The sequence below is a fragment of the Prionailurus viverrinus genome, chromosome B3 (assembly GCF_022837055.1).
Source record: "Prionailurus viverrinus isolate Anna chromosome B3, UM_Priviv_1.0, whole genome shotgun sequence".
NCBI classification, from domain to species: domain Eukaryota; kingdom Metazoa; phylum Chordata; class Mammalia; order Carnivora; family Felidae; genus Prionailurus; species Prionailurus viverrinus.
Window position 1 is genome coordinate 128,075,105 of NC_062566.1, and position 22,566 is coordinate 128,097,670.

At 40.2% G+C, this 22,566-nt stretch overlaps 1 protein-coding gene across 11 annotated transcripts in view; it reads right to left on the minus strand.

Moving 5' to 3' along the window:
• The window catches only part of EML5 (EMAP like 5), a 181,322-nt gene extending 170,694 nt beyond the window's left edge, over window positions 1-10,628 (minus strand). For all 11 annotated transcript variants that reach the window (XR_007152815.1, XR_007152816.1, XM_047861738.1 and 8 more), the window contains exon 1: window positions 10,309-10,628. Coding sequence is in view for 9 of the 11 variants with exons in the window: in XM_047861738.1 (XP_047717694.1) it covers window positions 10,309-10,505 (197 nt within the window). In the remaining 2 variants the exon portion in view is untranslated. The remainder of the gene's footprint in view (window positions 1-10,308) is intronic.
• Window positions 10,629-22,566: the final 11,938 nt, after the last annotated feature.

The following is a 22,566-nucleotide window of genomic DNA, read 5'->3' on the forward strand; positions in this document are numbered from 1 at the left end:
CTTTAGAATTTCACAGGGTAGGGATGATCTGTCCTTTTTTTTTTTTTTTTTTAATTTTTTTTCAACGTTTATTTATTTTTGGGACAGAGAGAGACAGAGCATGAACGGGGGAGGGGCAGAGAGAGAGGGAAACACAGAATCGGAAACAGGCTCCAGGCTCTGAGCCATCAGCCCAGAGCCGGACGCGGGGCTCGAACTCACGGACCTCGAGATCGTGACCTGGCTGAAGTCGGACGCTTAACCGACTGTGCCACCCAGGTGCCCCCCTTTTTTTTTTTTAACGTTTTTTTTTTTTTGAGACAGAGACAGAGCATGAACGGGGGAGGGGCAGAGAGAGAGGGAGACACAGAATCGGAAGCAGGCTCCAGGCTCTGAGCCATCAGCCCAGAGCCCGACGCGGGGCTCGAACTCACGGACCGTGAGATCGTGACCTGAGCTGAAGTCGGACGCGCAACCGACTGAGCCACCCAGGCGCCCCTGATCTGTCCTTTTGATGTATTTATATGTCCTATCAAATATTAACATATTTGGTTTATTTCTGAGTGCAGATTCTGACTCCAAAATGGAATTTATTAATGGACAATCTTGGTCTTTCCATGGCCCAAATTACTCAGGCAGACCCACTGCAACTGTTCCTGGAGTCTGTTGAAATCACCATCTGATACATCATCTTGATACATCCAGGATGCACATAACTTTGCCCATTAAGTAAAGCTTTCAGGTCCCCAGTGAGTGAGCATTTTTCTGAACTGATGATGTATGATATCTTCCTTTTAATGTTTTAAGTCCCTGATGATACTGACCAGATCCATCAATAAACAGAAAACCATACTGAGGATTGCTTTTTTTTTTTTTTTTTTTTTTTTTGGTAATCTCCAAACATAGAGATTTATGCAGTCCAGCATGGGATGTCCTTAGGCAACAAGTCAGGAGGTTTTTTGTTTTCTTTTGTTTTTTAATTTAAATTTTGGTTAACATACAGTGCAATATTGGTTTCAGGAGAATTCAGTGGATTCATCACTTACATACAACACCCAGTGCTCATCACAAGTGACCTCCTTAATAACCATCACCATCTAGTCCATCTCCCACCCACTTTGCTCCATCAACTGTCAGTTCGTTCTCTACTGTAGTCCTCTAAGGGTCTCTTGTGGTTTGTTTTCCTCTCTCCTCTTCCCCGCCTTCCCATTTGTTCATCTGTTTTTTTTTTTTTTAATGTTATTTATTTTTGAGAGACAGAGCATGAACAGGGGAGGGGGAGAGGGAGATACAGAAATCTGAAGCAGGCTCCAGGCTCTGAGCTGTCAGCACAGAGCCTGATGCGGGACTCAGACCCATGAGCCGTGAGATCATGACCTCAGTCGAAGTTGGACGCTTAACCAACTGAGCCACCCAGGCACCCCTCATCTATTTTGTTTCTTAAATTACACATGACTTAAGTCATATGTTATTTCTCTTTCTCTGACTGACTTATTTCACTTAGCATAATGCATTCTAGCTCCATATCATCGCAAATGGCAAGATTTCATTCTTTCAATGGCTGAGTAATATTCCATTTTATATATATGCCACATCTTCTTTATCCATCAGTCAGTGGACTCTTGGGCTCTTTCCATAGTTTGGCTATTGTTGATCATGCTGCTATAAACAATCGGGTGCAAATGCCCCTTCAAATATGTATTTTTGTATCCTTTGTATAAATACTTAATAGTGCAATTGCTGGATCATAGGGTAGTTCTATCTTTAACTTTGAGGAAACTCCACACTGTTCTCCAGAGGGTCTGCACCAGTTTGGATTTCTACCAACAGTGTAAGAGAGTTCCCCTTTCTCTTCATCCTCACCAACACCTGCTGTTTCTTGAGTTAATTTCAGTCACTCTTACAGGTATGAGGTGTATCTCCTTGTGGTTTTGATTTGTATTTCCCTGATGATGAGTGGTGTCGAGCATCTTTTCATGTGTCTGTTGGCCATCTGGATGTCTTCTTTGGAAAATTGTCTATTGATGTCTTCTGCCCATTTCTTAACTGGGTTATTTGTTTTCTGGGTGTTGAATTTGATAAGTTCTTTATAGGTCTTGGATGCTAAACCTTTATCCAATATGTCATTTACAAAGATCTTCTATTCCATAGGCTACCTTTTGGTTTTGTTGACTGTTTCCTTTGCTGTGCAGAGGCTTTTTATCTTGAGGAAGTCCCAATGCTTCATGTTTGCTTTTGTTTCCCTTGACTTCAGTGACGTGTCTAGTAAGAAGTTGTTCCAGACGAGGTTAAAGAAGTTGTTGCCTGTGTTCTCCTCTAGGGTTTTGGTAGTTTCTTTTCTCATACATAGGTCTTTCATCCATTTTCAATTTATTTTTGCATATGGTGTAAGACAGCGATCCATTTTCATTCCTCTGCACATTTCCATCCAGTTTTCCCTGACACCATTTGCTAAAGAGACTGCCTTTTTCCATTGGATATTCCTTCCTGCTTTGTCAAAGATTAGTTGGCCATACATTGTGGGTCCATTTCTGGGTTCTCTATTTTGTTCCATTGATCTATGTGTCTGTTTTTCTGCCAGTACCATACTGTGTTGATGATTACAGTTTTGTAATACAGCTTTAAGTCCAGAATTGAGATGCCTCCAGCTTTAGTTTTCTTTTTAACATAATTTTGGCTATTCCGAGTCTTTTCTGGTTCCATACAAATTTAAAAAATTTTTGTTCTAGCTCTGTGAAGAATTCTGGTGAATTCTAGTGAAGAATGCTGGAGTTATTTTAATAGGAATTGCATTGGGTAGTATTGGCATATGAACAATATTTATTCTTCCAACCCATGAGCCTGGAATGTTTTTCCATTCCTTTGTGTCTTCTATTCTTTCATAAGCTTTCTTTATTTTTCAGCGTACAGATCTTTTATCTCTCTGGTTAAGTTTATTCCTAGGTATTTTATGGGTCTTGGTGCAACTGTAAATGGGATAAATTCCTTGATTTCTCTTCCTGCTGCTTCATTATTGATGTATAGAAATGCCACAGATTTCTGTACATTGAGTTTATATCCTGCGACTTTGCTGAATGCAGAGTACAGATCTTTTACCTCTTTAGTTAGGTTTATTCCTAGGTATTACTGTTTTTGGTGCAACTGCAAATGGGATCAATTCCTTGATTTCTTTTTCTGCTACTTTGTTATTGATTTATTGAAATGTAACAGATTTCTGCAAACTGATTTTATATCTTGCAACTTTGCTGAATTCAACTATTAGTTTTAGCAATTTTTTGATGGAGTCTTTTGGGTTTTCTATATAGAGTATCACGTTGTCTCCAAATAGTCAAAGTTTGACTCCTTCCCTGCCCACCTGGATGCTTTCTGTTTCTTTCTGTTGTCTGATTGCTGTGGCTAAGACTTCTAGCACTATGTTAAATAGTAATGGTAAGAGTGAAGAGGTCTGAAGTTTTTAAAGGGATTTCAGTATCTAGCAAATTATCCACATCGTTATATGATACATAATAGTATGTGAATAAATCTGACCAGACCTTAACTTTTTTTCAGGTTGACTTCCTAGCCCACCAGCTAAACATGGATTACTACTATATTTAGAACAGTGGTTTTCAACTCTGGTTGTATTAGAATCATCTGGGAAGCTTAAAATTTTTAAACAGAAGCAAACAACAACAAAAAAACTATACTTCGGAGCTATCCTAAACAAATTAATCAGAATTTGCAGGGATGAGATTCAGTCATTGGTGGTTTTATTATGTTTGCTTTGTTTTTTTGACTGTCCAAATGATTCTAATATGCAGCCAGGGCTAAGAATCAGGAATCTAGAGCAGTGTTTTCAAACTTAAACTACATCAGTATCATCTGGACGTGACTAAAATGGACTGCTGAGTCTTACCTAAAGTTCCTGATTAGGTAAGAATGAAGCCTGAGAATCTGTAGTTCTAACAAGTTTTCAGGTGAGGCTAATGCTGCTGGTTAAAGGAACACACTTTGAAAACCAATGATCTAGAGCATGCTTTTCAAATTTTAATATGTTCACATACTGCCTGAGAATGTTAAAATACAGAGCCTAGGGGCACCTGGGTGGCTCAGTCGGTTAAATGTTTGACTTCTGCTCAGGTCATGATCTCATGGTTCCTGGGTTCAAGCCCCATGTTGGGCTCTTTGCTGACAGCTCAGAGCCTAGAGCCTGCTTCAGATTCTGTGTGTGTGTGTGTGTGTGTGTGTGTGTGTGTGTGTGTGTGCGCCCGCGCACCCCTCCCCTGCTCGTGCTCTCTCTCTCAAAAATAATAAACATTAAAAAAAAAGAATAGTCCCTAGCAAATAACAGGTACTCAATAAATATTTGCTGAAAGAATAAGTAAACCAAGAAATACCTATGTCTACACTAAGATGTGTCCCAAACGCCACTGAAGAAAGTGTCTTAAGAGGTGAGAGTGACCAACTGTGGCAAATGATGATGATAAATCAAAAGATGAGAACAGAGAACCAGCCACTGAATGTGGCAATGTGGACATCATTGGTGACCCTGACAAGAGCTGCTACAGTGAAACAGAGAAGAGCCAGGACTGAATGGCAGAAAAAGAACTAAAGATAGCGAGTACAAGTACTCTTTCAAATATTCTCTCTTAACATGAGACCACTGCATAAGATATTACCTATTTCCATAATGCTACACCTTCACTCATTTCTTCTGATGACATGTCCTCCTGTTTTCCTTAAAGACCCAGTTTAGGTAATATATTCACTAGGAAACATCACTGTGAACTGTTATGTCCCCACGAGCATACCAGATTACAGGTACACCAATGCTACCCCTAGTACACACAGTATTTTAAGTAATTCTTTAATTGACTGTGTCTTTAAACTCTGACTATCTTAAGACAGGACCTTTACACAAAACTAATGCTCAATAAATACAGGTACTCCCGCTTTTTGAAAGTTCATATTACACCACCTCTCTCTCACAAAAGACCTACACTAGTACCTGTTTCCGCTAACTGAAGAAATCCGAAAAGGAGTTCAGCTTTTACAAAAAAGGCAAGAAGCAAAACAGCATTCAGTGTTTGTTTTACTGCAAGCTGTTACAGAGCATGTACCCCAACCAGGGAGAGTGGCTCCACCAAGCTCCTTGCTTGGAACTACATTCAGCATCCTAGCATCAAGCTGTCATAGTTCTGAACTGTGACTGGGAGCATTTGTGCTTTATATCTTAATTTATCTTGTGCATCCATTAGCAAGATGTGTCCCAAGCACAGAAAAGCAGAGAAGTTATTCTCTTTGCTTCAGAAAAGCAAAGAGAAGTTATTTTTGGGATCTAGGAATGCACAAAAATTTTTCCATATAAATGAATGGTGACTGCTTCTTCACTTTGTCATTCTGGCTTATAAAAGGTTTCATAGGAACATGCTACTTTCAGATAGCAGAGGAAACCTGTATTTCTTTGAGGTGTGAAAAAGCCTTGAACAGTAAGTTCTTAATAGTTCTAAGAATTTATTATTCCATGTTTTCCTTAATTTATATCCAAAATATATTTTGTTAGTTCCCTGCATATTCAATGAGGCATTATAAAACAATAGTTATTATAATGCAAACCTAAAAATCTGACTTTTCCCTTAAGTAAACAATAAAGATACATTTAATTTACATTTATGATATCTTGAACTGTTATTCCAGATAATTTTTAATTTTTTTCATTTTTTTTTTAATTTTTGAGAGAGAGAGAGAGAGAGCGTGAGCAGGGGAGGGGCAGAGAGACAGAGGGAGACACAGAACTCAAAAGCAAGCTCCAGTCTCCGTGCTGTCAGCACAGAGCCCAATGCAGGGCTTGAACTCACGAACTGTGGGATCATGCCCTGAGCCAAAGTCAGACACTCAACTGACTGAGCCACCCAGGTGCCCCCAGATAATTTCACCTTTCTCTGAAAACATCTCTTAATGTTATCCCTTAAACCATGCAGTATTTGTAAAACAACCATAAATATTTTTATATTCAGAGACATAACATGAAATCTTACAGAATAGAATCATCATACTGTCTGTGAAAGTTAAACTCACCAAATTCTAGTAACTTAAACACAGGGATATTTTATGTCCTGTATATATTCTAGTGTATATTCTGTATACATTCTAATATTTTTGGAATTACTGCTTCTAAATATTACACAATGCTTAAGAAAATTATGGTACCAGCTTTGAAGGGAGGGTTTATACTCATTTTTCAAATTGCTTATTTGTTGAGAATTCTAGTCATGCATGTTTTAGGATACAGACTGGCAGTTTGCTTCCCAAACAGGATTATCTGGGGCACTTTAAAAAGATTTCCGGGCTCCAACTATATGTAAAGGATTCTGACTTAGTGCACCTAAGGAAAAGTCTAAAAAATTGGCAAAAAGCTCTTTAAAGGATTCTGATAATCAGCCTGGTTTGAGAAATATTGACCGTATATGTGAAAACACATAAGCAGACAACAGGTAGATTTGTAGTAATTCCTTCCTGACCTTAAAAAGTTGTATCTTAAACCCATGTAAAGGTACAAAAAAAACCCTGATCCACCATAAAATGATCAGACAGTCTGAACTGCTTTTCCAACAAGAATTTGACTTGAATTATTTAATTTCTTTTTTTTAATGTTTATTTATTTTGAGACAGAGAGAGAGAGGAGAGGGAGAATCCCAAGCAGGCTCTGCACTGTCAGCATTCAGCTCCATGTGGGGATCAATTTCACAAACCCTGAGATCGTGACCTGAGCTTAAGTCAAGAATCGAAAGCTTAACCAATTTAGCCATCCAGGCACCCTGAATAAATTCAATTTCTATACCATAAATACAGAGCTGTTAAAAACCACTTTTACTAGATTACGGTGAGGCTTGATCAGTTTTCCCTTTTCTCTCCCCTCCCCACCCCCCCCCTTCCCAATCCATCAGAGTCCACTGCTCAGCCACCATTTGGGAGGGAAAGCTTTAAGGCCAGGCTTCTCCTCACTCACCAGGTTCTTATTGGTCACAGTTGGTCAGTTTCCTTTCTTAAGGACACCACCTACCACAATTGAAGGAAAGAGCTACTACACCTTTCATTGTGTCTAAAGAAAAAAAAGTCATACCTAGAAGCAATGAATAATTATCATTCTAACCTGCAACCATATAATATGGTACTCCCTTCAAAGTATTTCAGATGCATTATGTAATTTGGTCTCATCATCACCTTGTGAGATACTTTCACCATGTTTAGGAAAAAAAAAAAACTTCAATTCTGTACCTAGAAAATATACAAACAATGGGCATAGGCTGTTCAATGTGGAGGTTCATGTGCACAAGAAAACCAGAATCAAGTAACAAAATGCACCAAGCTAACTATAGTCCATCAGTGAGTGGTCTTCACTGGTGATAAGTGATTTGAAAACTGTCAATAATATTCATTTCAAGAACAAACGTGACAAAAAGTGTTGGGAAGTAACTAGCAAAATAAAATTTTAAAGTCATTTCATCCTTTGGGAAGACAACTGGGAAAAGTTTCAAAATATAGACCAAGCTATAGATGTGCTTCTTGTGCTAAAACTGGCAGTAGTCTAGAATATTTTATAATTATTTTATTTTATAATTTAAACCTGTAATAAACAGTTAACAGCTGGAGAATTTTATCATTATCATTTTAACTTGAGACACAGTAGGGAGGGAAAAAAAAAGGAAAAGTGACCTTAAAATTCCTGTATTATTTTTTTTAAGATTTTATTTTTAGGTAATCTCTACACCAGCGTGGGGCTCAAACTTACAACCCTGAGATCAAAAGTCGCATGTTCTTCTGCCTGAGCCAGTCAGGTGCCCCTCCTATATGATTTCTGACAGTGAAATGAATTTCTACATAAATCTGTAGTACTAAAATAAATACAACTAAAGAATAAATTAGAAGAGAAGTATATATAGAGATATGGCAAAAAGAAGACAACTACAAGCAACACAGATAAAATAAGACAAGTCACATGGCACCACCACTGGCCATACTAGATGTAGTAAAATGGTAAGAGAACTGGTTAGCACATGACAGACTGGTCATGAATCAGTCTTTACAATTACTATAGCACCTACGTTTTCAAAATCTAACAAGAACAATCTGCTCATTCTGGAATAATCTTAGCCCCAGACTAAGTCCTAGTTGACCAATAAATTCTACACAAGTTTCAACCAAATATGGAAACAAAACATGGTAAAAACAGTATTGACATTTTTATTACTAAACCTAACTTTGCAGGAACATTGTTTTCCACCATGTATCACATTTATGAGTATTACATTTTCTACTATGACATAATTGAAAAGTTACTGGAGTAATTTCTATACTTCTACTTCAAACATTGAATTGAAAACAAATTGAAAGGTTTGAAAATCTGTTGGATCTATTTCACAAGAATGATTTGTGTCGTTACTGGCTGAAATAAAATTTCCAGAGCCCTTTCATTCACTGATGTTTACGTTATAATCTTGATACTGTATTAAATATATGCCACCAATTTCAAGATACTACATGATTCAGATTTTAGTACCCCACTGCAATTTTTGGGGAAACCTTCTTGTTAGAAATTATTTTAAGGATGAATCATTTGCATAAAATCATAAGCATGCATCCATTTATGGCAAAAATTAGTCATATATATATATATGTTTACTGAAACACAATTATAAAAACTCAAGCAGTGTGACATATAATATAGCTTTAATTGCTGCAGGATAAACACAACATCATTTATCTCCGTCAAATAAACCATATGTAGTTTCAGAAGGCCTTAGTACCATCCTGCTCTCAACTACCAAGAAGTAAAAACAATAGAAGTGCACCCTGAGAAGACCTCAAAATCCTTCACACCCATCACACCTACTGAATTCAACCCAACAAACATACTCTCTGGAAGAGGGCTTCAGCTGAGGCTGCTTCAGCTGAGTAAAGCTACCCTCCCCTGTATTGTGAGGGACCTAACACAAGAAAAAAGAGAGAAAGCGGAAACTATTAGGGAAAACGACGAAGAACTGGGGCAAATTCTACTCTTGGGGTGAATCACAACCAACGAACAAAAATACCACCTCATTCCCTATTCCAGAATGTCAATTTCTGCTCTCCTTATCTTTACTCCATCTTGCTCTACCTTTAGGCCCCCTTTTCCCATTTACAAACCACACAGGCACAGACGCGCAAACTAGCAGTACAACTGTTATTTACAGAATTCAAGTGCCAGAGGATCTTGCCTACAAAACACCAAACCAAGCTATGGATTTCAAATGCCCGATTTAAATCCTGTGGAACATAAAGAAGGGAGTATAACTTAGTAACCAAGTCAAATCACAGAATCTCTTGTTAAAAAACAAAAAAACAAAAAAAAACAAAAACAAAAACAAAACAAAAAAAAAACCCCAAAAAAACAAGCAGCAGCCCACAAACACATTCCCAGAATCTTTTAAAAGCTATTCTCCTGTCAAGGACAAAAATGCTGTGCTTGAAGCATAACCGATGGCCTAGGAGAATTTCTGCAGCTTTTAACTTTTTCGGAAAAGTCCTGCGGAGACACTGATTGTAAATTACATTTCAAATATACCGGCTCACTAAAATGTAAACAAGCATTGAAAACAGAATTACAATGCAAAAAAAAAAAGTGATTTAAATAAAAAACACTAAATCTATTTAGGAGTCCTTGAGAGGAAATGAGAATTGGAAATCAGTAGACTCACTTTCAGCTGCTTGTTCAGCTGAACCCCTACCAAAGTGCCCTTAGGTGTGCAGATTTTTAATTTCCAATGAATCACCTGAAGGCTGCCGGGGTTTCTCTCTTATCTGATAACAGGAGGCAGTGAAACCCGAACTAATCATTATGGCCAGGAGGTGAGGGCCCTCCAGGATGCTACTGGGGGCGCTTCCCAGGACCAGTATTTTAGAGCCCACAGCCCACCGCAAGCTGTGGGATGTTTCCCATTAGGTAAAGGATTTCTCCCGGGCCCTTTCGGAATTCGTTTAATAAGAAATCTCTGACGGGATTTAAAGGAGTAAACCGCTACCAAAAAAACCTTTTTGCAGTTTTCATAAATTCGAAGGAAGGACAGGGGCACAAAGCCATAAAACCGAACTCCCGGTGTCTCCGCACCGACGCAAGGGAGAGACTCTAGAACACCGAGACGGAAAGGGGTTCGCCGGGTGTCGCCAGGGTGGATCCGGGACAAGACACTGGTGGGTTTCCGTCCGGGGTGATGCTCCCTGCAGCAGCGGGTCACCGCACCCGGAATGACGCGCAAGTGCCAACTCCGCGAGCGGTTCGCACGGGCGACGGCCGCCCCCCCTCCCCCGTACCTGATGATGTCGTCGCTGTGGCCCCGGTAGAACTTCTGCCGGTGCTCCCGCGGGCTGTACACCACGCCGACGCCGGCCACGAAGTACACGATCTCCTTGGCCGCCGTGTAGTAGAGGTTGTTGCGGCACTGGTGGCCCCGGTAGCCGTACACCCACTCGAGTCGCAGGTGGCAGTTCGGGGCGCTCCGGGCCGCCATGTCGGGGCGCCCACCCCGCCGCTCCGGCTTGGGCCCGCGGCAGCGGCAGGCGGCCGCGGCCCGGCCAAGAAAGCCCTCCCGCTGGCGGCCGGGACTTCCCGCCTGCCGCGACCTCTAAGCCGCGCCGGACAGGTGCATGTCGCTCCTTCTGGCCTCTGCCGCCGCCGCCTCAGCCCACGGGCGGGAGGAGAACCCTCGCCTCGCGGAACATTCTGAGGGCCGCGGGCGCCGCCGGCCGTCAAGTGGGGTGTCTCGCGCCCTTCTCCCGCCTCAGCTCGGCTCGGCTCGTCTCCGCAGCGCGCAGCGCCCAGGCTGTGAGCGGAGCCGAGCGAGGTTCCGCCCCCCGCCTTCACTCCTCAGCAGCCGCCCGCGCAGCCTGCTCCCCGCCCGGGTCACCTGCGGCGTTCGCGCCCGGCCGCGGCCTCTTTCCCCAGCCCGGCGGGCCCGCGCCGCGCGACCCCGAGCTGAGAAAAGCGGCGGCGCGGCCTCGCGCGGCCCCGCCCCCCGCCGCCGCCGCCGCCGCCGCCGTCGCCGCCCGCGCCCGTTTCGCCCCGCCCTTCTCAGCTGGGGACCGTAAGGGCACCGCTAGCTCCGGGGGACCTCAGCCGGGTCGCTCTTCCCCAGCGACTAGCACCCGAGCTTCCCCAGCCTCCTTCACGCGCTGAGCCCTTGAGAAGCTGCCCAGACCCCGCGCGGACCGTTGGCGACCCTCCGCCTCCTACTACTGGGAGTAGGGGAAGCGCCTGTCTCGAAAGGCCCTGTCTGGGCTAGGTCTTTGCCTGGGAGAATCAACCCCAGGATGCTAATCTCATTTTTTCCCTGGTACTTAGCGCGTGTACGCGCGCGTGTTGTTTGTTTCTTATTGCTTCACGCTGCTCACTATACCAGACATTGGAGATAAAACCTGACTTTCTACGTGTACATTTTCTTATTTGTGCAGGTGACCTTAAAACTGATGTAGATCATAAAATGACACACTAGGTCCGATTCCTTAATAAATAGCTATGGTACCTGAATTTATTTTTTAGTTCCTATTTTGCATACCAATAAACTGTTGATATTTCTTGCATTGTAGCAATGGTGAAGTAAGATGGCTTGAGTATTGTGATAATGGAGAATGTGACTGAAACAAAAACACTGGAAGCAATGAATTCCTCACTATGTCAGTTCCTCTCCTACTTAGTTTTCTAAGTGCCCCCCCCCTTCTCACAGGATTACAATACTTGTAAAAATAATTTGAAATCCATACTTTTAAAGGTTTTAAGTGCAGGATGATAGCCACAAGGTTTATAACAAAAAATACTCATACTAATATGAGTCCTCTATGTCTAAAAAAATCAGTTTCGGTTTCCCGGGGAAATACCAAAACTTGAAAATCTGACAAGAACTATAATAAACTAGTATCCTTTCAAGAAATGTGTCTACACAAAGGTGTTTCCTATAGGGTACCTGTACCTTGGAATGGATGTTACCTGCTTCCTCCGCTTCTTCAAAGATGCAAATTACCAACTTGAGACAAGAGATACCTTTCCACCTTTTGGTTGTGACTTCTAGTATACAGGCAGGGAAACACCATCTCAGAGCAAGGAATTTACATAAAGTTCATGAAAAGTAAATTCTGAAGGTTGAGCAGATTTGTGAACTCCCCCAGAAAGGTTGGAAGTAAAAATCAAATCCCCTGTATTTCACGATATGTATAGGGTAGTGAGGGAGTGTGATGGAGGAAAGAAACACTGTAAGGACTTCATAAAGTTTCTGAGCTTTCAGAAGTCCTCAAGCTTGTTATTTTTGTTATTCTCAGAGTGATTAGCTATAAAACTTTTGTAATGAAATGGGCCCTTGTCCTAATTTCCGGGAGCAGCCAAAAATTAAAAGGGGGTGGTGAGCAAGCTTGGGGGGAAATGGGCCTCACTTCACAGCTTGCTTTTGACTCAGATAACAACAATCTCAGCAGAAAGAGAAGAGGAATTCAGATTGAGCACCTGCTGGAAAGAAAAGAGAACTCAGGCCTGAGAAGTGGCTCTGAAGCCATAAAAAGTCCTCTATGAGGTTCTCTGGACAAAGGCACATACAATTTCTCTTTATCACCTGTATTTGTTTTTTGGTTTTTGTCTTTTTCTTAGGAATATGTTTGCTAACTCACTAGTGAGTTCCCTGAAAACCCCTGTTGAGAAAAAGAAAAACTTGCTGATTATCTAAATTTAAGCAGTGAACTTAGAAAAGATGAAATATTTTCTCGCTCTATATTTGTGGTACATCAGTTGCTAGTTCTGTGTAATTTTTATGAGATGCAGCATGGTGAAGAATAAGAAGTACTTTGTTCTGATTCAGATTTTTCAGTACAATGTCTTATGGATCCCGTGTTGTATTTAAATACTCATATTAATAACAGATTTAAATAATTTATTTTTCCATTATCATATTTTCCATAACAATTTTTAACGACCCCAAGGGTGGAGTGTGAAGCAAAAACATTCTTTTTTTTTTCAAACGTTTATTTATTTTTGGGACAGAGAGAGACAGAGCATGAACGGGCGAGGGGCACAGAGAGAGGGAGACACAGAATCGGAAACAGGCTCCAGGCTCTGAGCCATCAGCCCAGAGCCTGACGTGGGGCTCGAACTCACGAACCGCGAGATCGTGACCTGGCTGAAGTCGGATGCTCAACCGACTGCGCCACCCAGGCGCCCCAAAAACATTCTTAACTAAAGCATCCTCAATTGACAACTGAAGACCAAAAGAGACAGTTGAGGCACAAAGATGGCTAAAAAAAAAAAAGAAAAAGAAGCCTTCATGGATATTACAGGAAAAAACCCAAACCTGATTAGTTCTTACTCCTACAACTTTATATAATCTGTTTTCACTAATATCACATCATAAAGCTTAATCAAGCTTTTATTACTAGATAAGATACCACACCATCAGTAACTTTTGAAGGTACTACAAATAAGAATGCAAGAGAAAGACCGACCCCCAAAACTCTATACATCAACAAGTGGACATTTATTAAACATTTTAAATAAAAGCTCCCATGCCCTTTGGTAATCTATGTCACGAAACTTGAGTTCTTAGTATGGAGCTTTATATTCCAAATATTTGAAATATTTCTAAAATTAAAGTAAACAACAAATTACTTGCTGGCTAATGATTTGAACTACCCTCGGGTTTACAAAAGAAATATAAGGCAAAATATACAAAATACAGAAGTCAAAATTTATGTTAATCGTCACTAGCTAATTCAGCCCATTTATGAATTATTTTCATATTTTAGTAAGCTGTACATAAATATATTTCTGTAACTATACCTTTAATTAACCTTTAATTAACCCATAATTAACCTGTATGTATAGAGCCTAACACAGTGCCTGGCACTACAGTAGACATTCCATACATACGTTTCAGCCACTAAATATAAAAGAGAACACTTGTGTAGTCACAATAGGATTCTTCTTAGTTTTATCTTGATTGTTGAAACTTTTGAAAACTGGAACCTTCTTCTGATCCCCTATACCATATTTGTCAGCACTTCTGTGGCTGTATATGACAGAAGCCCACTCCAAATGGCTTAAGAAAAGGAATTTTAATGCCACATAGGACTGAAACTGCAACTGGCATCATTGCATTTGGATCTTAGGGCTCAAGTGACGTGTTTGGAGCCCAGGTCATCCGTTCTGTTTTCCTTTGGGTTGATTCCATTACTAGACAAGCAAAATAGCTGCCAACAGCTCCAATTCTACAACATATTCCCTTAGCAGTCCCTATGGAAAGAGCTTTTTTTTTTTCAGTTCCCCTGGAAACTCCTAGACTTCAGCCCCATTGGCTCCGATTGGCTGAGTTTAGATATGTGCCCAACGCCTGGATCCATAGAGTAGTGCCAAGTGTGCTAAAACCATAGGAGGGGAGAATGGGAGAGGGTTAATGCTCCCAAGGAAAATTGAAGTCATTATTACCAGAATAAGAAGGAATGGAAGCCAGCAGTGGCTACCCAGGGTTGACTTGTTGCTTTAGTATTACCCAACGTCCACTTACGTAACTAAATACACATGCAATCTAAATTTTTGAAAAATAACAGGTGTCTGGTAAATAAATGCATCTTTGAGACAAAACTTTTTCTAACAGATTGCCACCCAAATACCCTCCTCTAAAACAATTCTACAGATAGGCCCAGATGCCAAAGCAACAGATTTTGTCTATCAGCAACCATATTTCAAATACTTGGCTAGATTTCACCTAAAGCCTCTAAAAACTGGTATATAATTCAAGTAAAAGAAGTCTCCAACCAAAGTGTCTTCTACACTTGTACGCACCTTGCCATCTTCTTTTTTTTAATGTTTATTTTTTCCTGAGAGAGAGAGAGAGAAGGCAGGGCATGGGCAGAGAGAGAGAGGGACAGAGAGAGAATCCCAAGCAGGTTCTGTGCTGTCAGCGCAGAGCCCGATGCAAGGCTTGATCTCACAAACTGTGAGATCATGACCTAAGCGGAAAACAAGAGTCAGATGCTCAATTAATTGAGCCACCCAGCCCCCATCTCCCTCCGCCATCTTCTTTTTCTGTTTTAACAACATTGGTATTCCTCCAGTTAGGTGAGCTGGAAAGCTAGGCATTTGTCTTTAGTTCCTTGCTGTTTCTCATCTTCCATACCCAGTTACCAACTCCTTTCTACTCTATTTTAGAAATATTTCTAAACTCCATTCCCATCTCTATATCCACACCCTCTCAATATCCATTGCCATAGTTCAGTTCAAATTCTAATTATCCATTCCCTAGATTCTGCAACCTGAGTTATCTGTAAAAATCATGGATCTGATCAGGCCACTCCCATGTCAAGAAATTTTTCTAGAAGCAACTTAGACATCTTAAGACTTGAAATGTCCTTATCCTTTGACTTACTAATTTCTCACCTAGCTAACGGTCTAGGTGAGAATAATAATAATAATAATAATAATAATGCAGAATAATAATAATAACAATAATAATAATGCAGATCAAGATTCGTGCACCAAAATATTTACTATGGCATAGTTTAGAACAATAAAATTAAAGAAACCTAACTGTCCAACCATAGGGAAAACTTTAAGTAAAAACATTCAGCCCATATGAAAAATATTATAAACCATTGAAAATTAGGTTTTCAAATAAATTTTGGTAACATTGGAAATTTCCTGTAATAGAATATTGAAAAAGATTTTTAAAATCAGGATTTAGAAAATGGAGAGAAAAGAAGAAAGAGGAAAGAGGGGTCATTTATTTGTCCAGCCCCCTCCTCTCCCACTGGTTGAGGCTTACCTCATGGTGGGTATGCCCACACTTCCATGTTGCATCACCCAGCTTCTTCTGTGATCTCTGGGCCATGGGCTCAGAGAGCCCCAATTCCCACAGAGTATCACAAAGAGGGCCCGGTAGTAATTGCGCACACAATGAGTTGCATTAAGGAGAGGAATTTCAACCAAGGTCAGAGATCCCAAGTCTATTATAATGGGCAATAAGCCTCTTTAACCCTTGTCCACAAGGGAGATGTGATCTTTACTATACTGGACAATAAATAAGCCTGCCCTTTGCTCCAGAGACAGAGATGCTGTCTTTATCTTCCAAGGTTGTTTACCACACAGACATCCTTGAGAAGCTAGTCTGGGACAAAGGCAGTCAGTGCCTCTGCAAACAAGATGTGCAAAAGCACAGGAGAACCATGGAACATTGTCTCCTAACATAGATCCACCTGGCAGCAGCCAAGTGCTTACTTCCTGAGTGCAAGTGCTACCAAACCATGATCAACACATAAAATATATTTCTGCAGCAACTGCGAACATTGACTTAAGCAGGTTATGCAATATATTATTGTCAAAGACAAACTGGACACTAGTTAAAGCAGTGAGGACAGATTTTATTCAATAATATTATTGCAGTAGGGAAGAGGGTTCAGTGTATACTGAACCCAATTTCCCTGAAATAAAAGGATAGAGATTTTTTTTAATGTTTATTTATTTGAGAGAGAGAGAGAGAGAATGAGAATGAGTGGGGAGGGGCAGAAAGAGAGTGACAGAAGATCCAAAATGGGCCCTATGATGACAGCAGAGAGCCAGACGTGGGGCTTGAACTCATGAGATCATGACCTGAGACGAAGTGGGACGCTTAACCGACTGAGCCACCCAGGTGCCCCAGGATAGCGATTTTTTAAAAGTCTGCGTGTGCTAAGGAAAAGGAATGGCAGGGTGTTAAGAGGCATTAGTCCATATGACTAGGACACCTGGCTGTGTCAATTAGAGCTTATTTGGAGAAGAAATAAACTTCTATCTTAAAAAAAAATTTTTTTTAACCTTTACTTATATGAGAGAGAGAGAGAGAGAGAGAGAGAGGCACAGCATGAGCAGGAGAGGGTCAGAGAAAAAGGGAGACACAGAATCCAAAGGAAGATCCAGGCTCTGAGCTGTCATCACAGAGCCTGATGCAGGGCTCAAACTCATAGACTATGAGATCACGACCTGAGCCAAAGTCGGACGCTTAACCGACTGAGCCACCCAGGTGCCCCATTAAACTTCTATCTTTATGACAGGAGGTGTCGGTACAAGTTGAAGCAAGGCAGGCACCAAAGTTAGTCCCTTATCCTCCATTTAGTATTTATCATATTGAATGTTAGGAAATTGTTTATTTATGCAGATGCAGGGACTGAGGGTGAGAGTTGTCTCCCAGAATGCTTGCATTTCAAAGAGACAACTCTCCAGTCCTTGAGGAAATAATTTGGGGTGGTAGATTTACATCTCAAAGGGCAGAGAATGGACATATAATTGCAAGCTTCCTAAAGTAACTGCTCTAAGAGGGAGTACATGGCCCCATTACCAGGTGTTGGCTGGAACAAACAGTAAAAACTGCTGGCAGCATTGAGCTTTCTCAGGCAGGCGTAAGGGGGATGAGTAATTCTGCAATCATGGTCTTAAGCTATTAAAGCCATGCTAGAGTTTGTCAAGTCTCTTAGTGCAAAGATTTGGACGGCATAGTTACATGCCAAGTGTCCTGTGGTCCTCAGCACAGCAGTTGTATAACTAGCTACGATTGGGAAGTAAGATGCACATCTTAACATCAATCTGATAAAGAAAACGTGAGACCATTTTGCTCAATGAACTTTTAATAGAACACCTTCAAGGCCATAGATGCTTGCACAAATACTGAAAGATATTATTATATACAGTAGTACTGATTACTCTCATTATTGTTGACTTGTTTCAAGGCACTTCATGTTTGTAATGCCTGCAAATAGATCACCAAAACTTCCATTGTTCAAAAGCATGCCACAGGAAAAAGGTTAAGAACCACTGCCATAATCATGCCAAAACATAAATGGAGCACCCATGTGTGAATCACTATGGTACTATGGAGGAGCAATCAAGGAAAATGAACCCACAGTCTGTGCTTTGAAAAATTTATGTTCCAAAGAAGAAAACAAGATAAAGACATAAGTACCTTTAAAAACAAGTGAAAATGTATGTTAATAAGTGAATTATATATAAATATATATATACATTTTTTAATGTTTTATTTTTGAGAGAGAGAGAGAGAGAGACAACGTGAGCAGGAGAGGGATAGTGAGAGAGGGAGACACAGAATCTGAAGCAGGCTCCAGGCTCTAAGCTGTCAGCACAAAGCCCGATGCAGGGCTCAAACCCACAAACCATGAGACCATGACCTGAGCCGAAGTCAGATGCTTAACTGACTGAGCCACCCAGGTGCCCCTATATACATTTTAATAGATCAAATACCGTACCTAAAAATTACAAAATAATCATAGAGTAATCACGCTCTTATCAAAAGAGACTTTATTGAATTCTACTGATCATTAACACCTACTCTATTTTTTAATTTTTATTTTTAAATGCTTATTTATTTTTGAGACAGAGAGAGACAGAGCATGAACAGAGGAGGGTCAGAGAGAGGGAGACACAGAATCCAAAGCAGGCTCCAGGCTCCGAGCTGTCAGCACAAAGCCGGATGTGGGGCTCGAACTCATGGACCATGGGATCATGACCTGAGCCAAAGCCCGATGCTCAACTGACTGAGCCACCCAGGCACCCCACCTACTCTATTTTTAAAAAGAGATGTAAGAAAGATAAGAAACAAAAGTAGATTTACTATAGGTTGTGCAAAAAAATAAACTTAGCTGCCAAGTATTTATGAAAAGATTAGCCTGAAGCTGATTTTGATACAGGAGGACATTTCCTGGTAAGGCAGCCACAGTCTGGTTGTAGATACTACAGTTCCAGAAAGAAGAGATATGATAATTGGAGCTAAAAGGAGATAAAGCCAGGATGTGTAAAAGACAGGAGTAAAATACCATATATATTTCAAAGCCACAGAGTTTCCTATAGCAGGAAAGTACTTTAATCAGCAAATAAAACACTATCTCTAAGCAGTATCTTTACATTTTACAGTATTTTGTTCTATGCACCCTATGCGATTCAATAAATATTTGATTTACATATTATGTAGCCCTTTAAAACTATACCTTACTTTAAAACTATACCAAATGTTTCTGAATATAGATTTGCTGGTAATTTATTTCACGATATAAGGCCACGTAATTAAATGTGACTAAATAAGCTAATGTAAAATTTCTTTTGAATTACAACTTACCTCCATCTAATACAGTGTAGAGAGGTCACTTTCCAGTGCCCGTTCTATAACCAAACACAAAATACTGGCCTATCACTGAGTAGTTCGAATCTTATTTACTCTCTTATTTGTGGTTCCTTCTAGTACATTCTGGTTTATCTTCAAGAACTCAAAGGCTTCACTATGCAGAATACAAACATTGTGGGATCTGAACTATATGTTGCTTAAATATTAGTTTTTGCAAATCTCATTAAAATTATTCCCCCTACCACCACCAACACGAACTTGAAATTCTCCAGAGGCTTCCTACTGTTTTAAAATCCAGACCAAATCCTTAACTAGGCCAGGAAGCCCAGTAGGGCCTGGTTCCTATTTCTCCACCTTCATTTCACACCCTCTCCCACTCTCTTGGCCCTCCTGCCACCCTAGACTTCTTGTTTTCTTTTGTTTCCTAGAACAAGTCATGTTACCTTGCCACAGGGCTTTTCTATATGCTGATCTTCCTCTAGGCCCTTCATCTGGTTGACTGGTACTCTGTAGTCATTCCTGAGTCAATTCCTGAATAGCCTGAAGACACCACTCCTCTTCTTATACACTCTTATAACACCAGTTATAATACTTTGATAATACTTATCAAAGTCATGGGCACCTGGGTGGCTCAGTCGGTTAAGCATCTGACTTCAGCTCAGGTCATGATCTCACTGCTCATGAGTTCGGGCCCCGCGTCTGGCTCTGTGCTGACAGCTCAGAGCCTGGAGCCTGCTTTGGATTCTGTGTCTCCCTCTCTCTCTCTGCGCCTCCCGTGTGCCCACTCTGTGTGTGTGTGTCTCTCTCTCAAAAATAAATGTTAAAAAAGTTTTTTAAAGACTTATCAAAATTGTAATTTTATACCTACTTGCACAATTCATTAATGTTGGACTCCCCTAGCAGCTATAAACTCCTTGAGGGCTTTCATGAGGAAGAAATCAGAGCAGGGGGAGAGCACGAAAATGGACAGCGGCCCCCTTTGTGGTACAGCCACACAGGCCTGATAGATGGTTGGCTGCTGTTAGACAACTCTGCCCACTAACCTGGACCATGGGCCTCAGATAAAGATCCACTGCTGATAGGGGAGGGGTAGTTACAAAATCTATCAGCTCTCAGGGAGGTGCAGGAAATCCACTTGGGTCCAGGAATACCGTGTAAATACCAACACAAAGCAGAGGTCTGATACTACTGGGCTGGGAACAGAAAACTCCCCCAAATAAGATCAGAGATACAAGGTAGCATTTGACTGTCCTGGGGAGAGGGCAGGAGTACTAAAAAAGTCTAACTGCCAGGCCAGACTCACAGGCCTGACGAAGCCCAAGAGGCTGGACAAAAAGGACCAGGAACATCTCTCCTATTTCCCACCACAAGTTTATGAGTGACAAGCATCAGTGGTCGGCTGGGGCAAGGGCAAGAACATAAAGAGAGACCCTGTTCTGTTACAATCCTGAAGAGATTACTAAAAACAGAGGGTGGCGCAGCAGCAAATTAACATTGATACGTTACTGTTATTTAATCTATAAACGTTATTCAAATTTTGCCCATTGTCCAATTAATGCCCTTTATAGGAAAAATTTTAAATTTTTTCAATAGGATCCAGGATCCTATTCACATGTTGCATTTTTATTTCCATGTCTCTTTTAATCTGGAAAAGTTTCTGGGTCTTTTTTATCTTCCAACATTTTGACATTTTGAAGAATGCAGATTATTTTGTTGAATGTTCCTCAGTTGGGTTTGTCTGATGTTTCCTCATTACTAGATCACATTATACATTTTTAGCAGTAATAAAAGCAGTGTCTGTCCGTCTTACTACATCATATCCAGAGGCAGATGATTTCTATTTGTTCTGTTATTGGTTATATCAGCTTTGGTCACTTGGTTAAGTTGGTGCCTACCAGGTTTCTCCGCTATAAAGTTGCAATTAGTTACTGTCTTGTGGGGAACTAATCAGAAAATTATAATATAAAGCTTTGATTCAGAAGGGTTGAAAAATAAATTGATAATTAATATTTGCAGTTTGGTTCACATAATTTTTCAAGGCATGCTGTTCGTGAGTGGTGTTTGGGGGTAATAAAAAGGTTATAAACTACTGATTTAGAATATGTTATTTTGATCTCTGACAAAAATGCATATGACAGTATCTTTAGTTTGTTCACGATGTTCATTAAAGTCTATAGAGAATTTTCCATGAATGCTTACGATAAAAATCTTTCTTTAGAATAATTGGCTTTGTTCAAAGGACAGTCAACTAGTTTATTATATACTGAAATTGCTTTTTTTTTTAAAGTTCACAATGAAGCATTTTGAACATGAGCACATCTTTTTTTTTGTAGCAAAATAAGTTTATTAAAATATTTTGTTGTGTATAAAACTTAGGAATATATCAAGATTATATACTTTAAATTTTACAATTTCATACTCCTGGTAAGAATTACCAAACAGAAGGAGCATGTATAAGAATCAGTTATTTGTATTCTGGACTATGTTCATGCATACTATATAAAATTTATAAATAGTTTTTGTCTACTAAGAATGGGCAAGTTACAAAATGTTTACGTCAAACCTAAAATGTTCATAGGTATATGCTTCAATTTTTAGTTATAAATGATTCTTAGACATAAATTAGAAGCTTTAATTTAATAAAAATAAAACTATTGGCTTAAAGTTTTGATAGCATGAGAGCAAGAACTCAAAATAACACACGGGTTCTCCCATATGCTGGCTTTTTGGCCTTGGGCAAATTACTTTAGGGTATGTTTCTTTATCTGTAAAAAGTAGAAGTTAATACCTACTTCAGTAAGTGCTTGACCCACAACAGCTTACAAATTTCAGTGCTTACTAATACACGTGCTCAAAAAGTACATGGCATTTTTATGTTGTGACTAAAATTTAATGCAACTTCAGCCTAAAGTTATTATGCTGTGTTTATTTCAATACCTCAATATGTCTCTCCCCTCCACCTCCATTAATACCCTCCAAATATTCTTTGCCCACACGACTGTTAATTGTGCTAGATAATTCTGATTCTGATCATAAATTTGATTTAATACAGCCAGCCATCTTTGTGTTAAGATTTATTCTCAGTAGGGGCACCTGGGTGGTTCAGTCAGTTGAGCATCTGACTTCAGCTCAGGTCATGATCTCATAGCTAGAGAGTTCAAGCCCCATGTCAAGCTCTATGCTGACAGCTCAGAGCCTGGAGCCTGCTCATGCTCTGTCTCTCTCAAAAAAATAAACACTAAAAATTTTTTTTTAATTAAAAATTAGGAGTATTTTAGAACTATAGCCGTATTAATTCATTATATTTTATATGTAATCTAGGACCAGGAGCATTCCCTAATAGGGCCTGAAAGTCTTTGAGCTAGGTAGGGCTCCTAGGGAATGGATCCAAGAGCAACAGCCAATTTGGAATTTCTGGAAAGCAAATAACCTT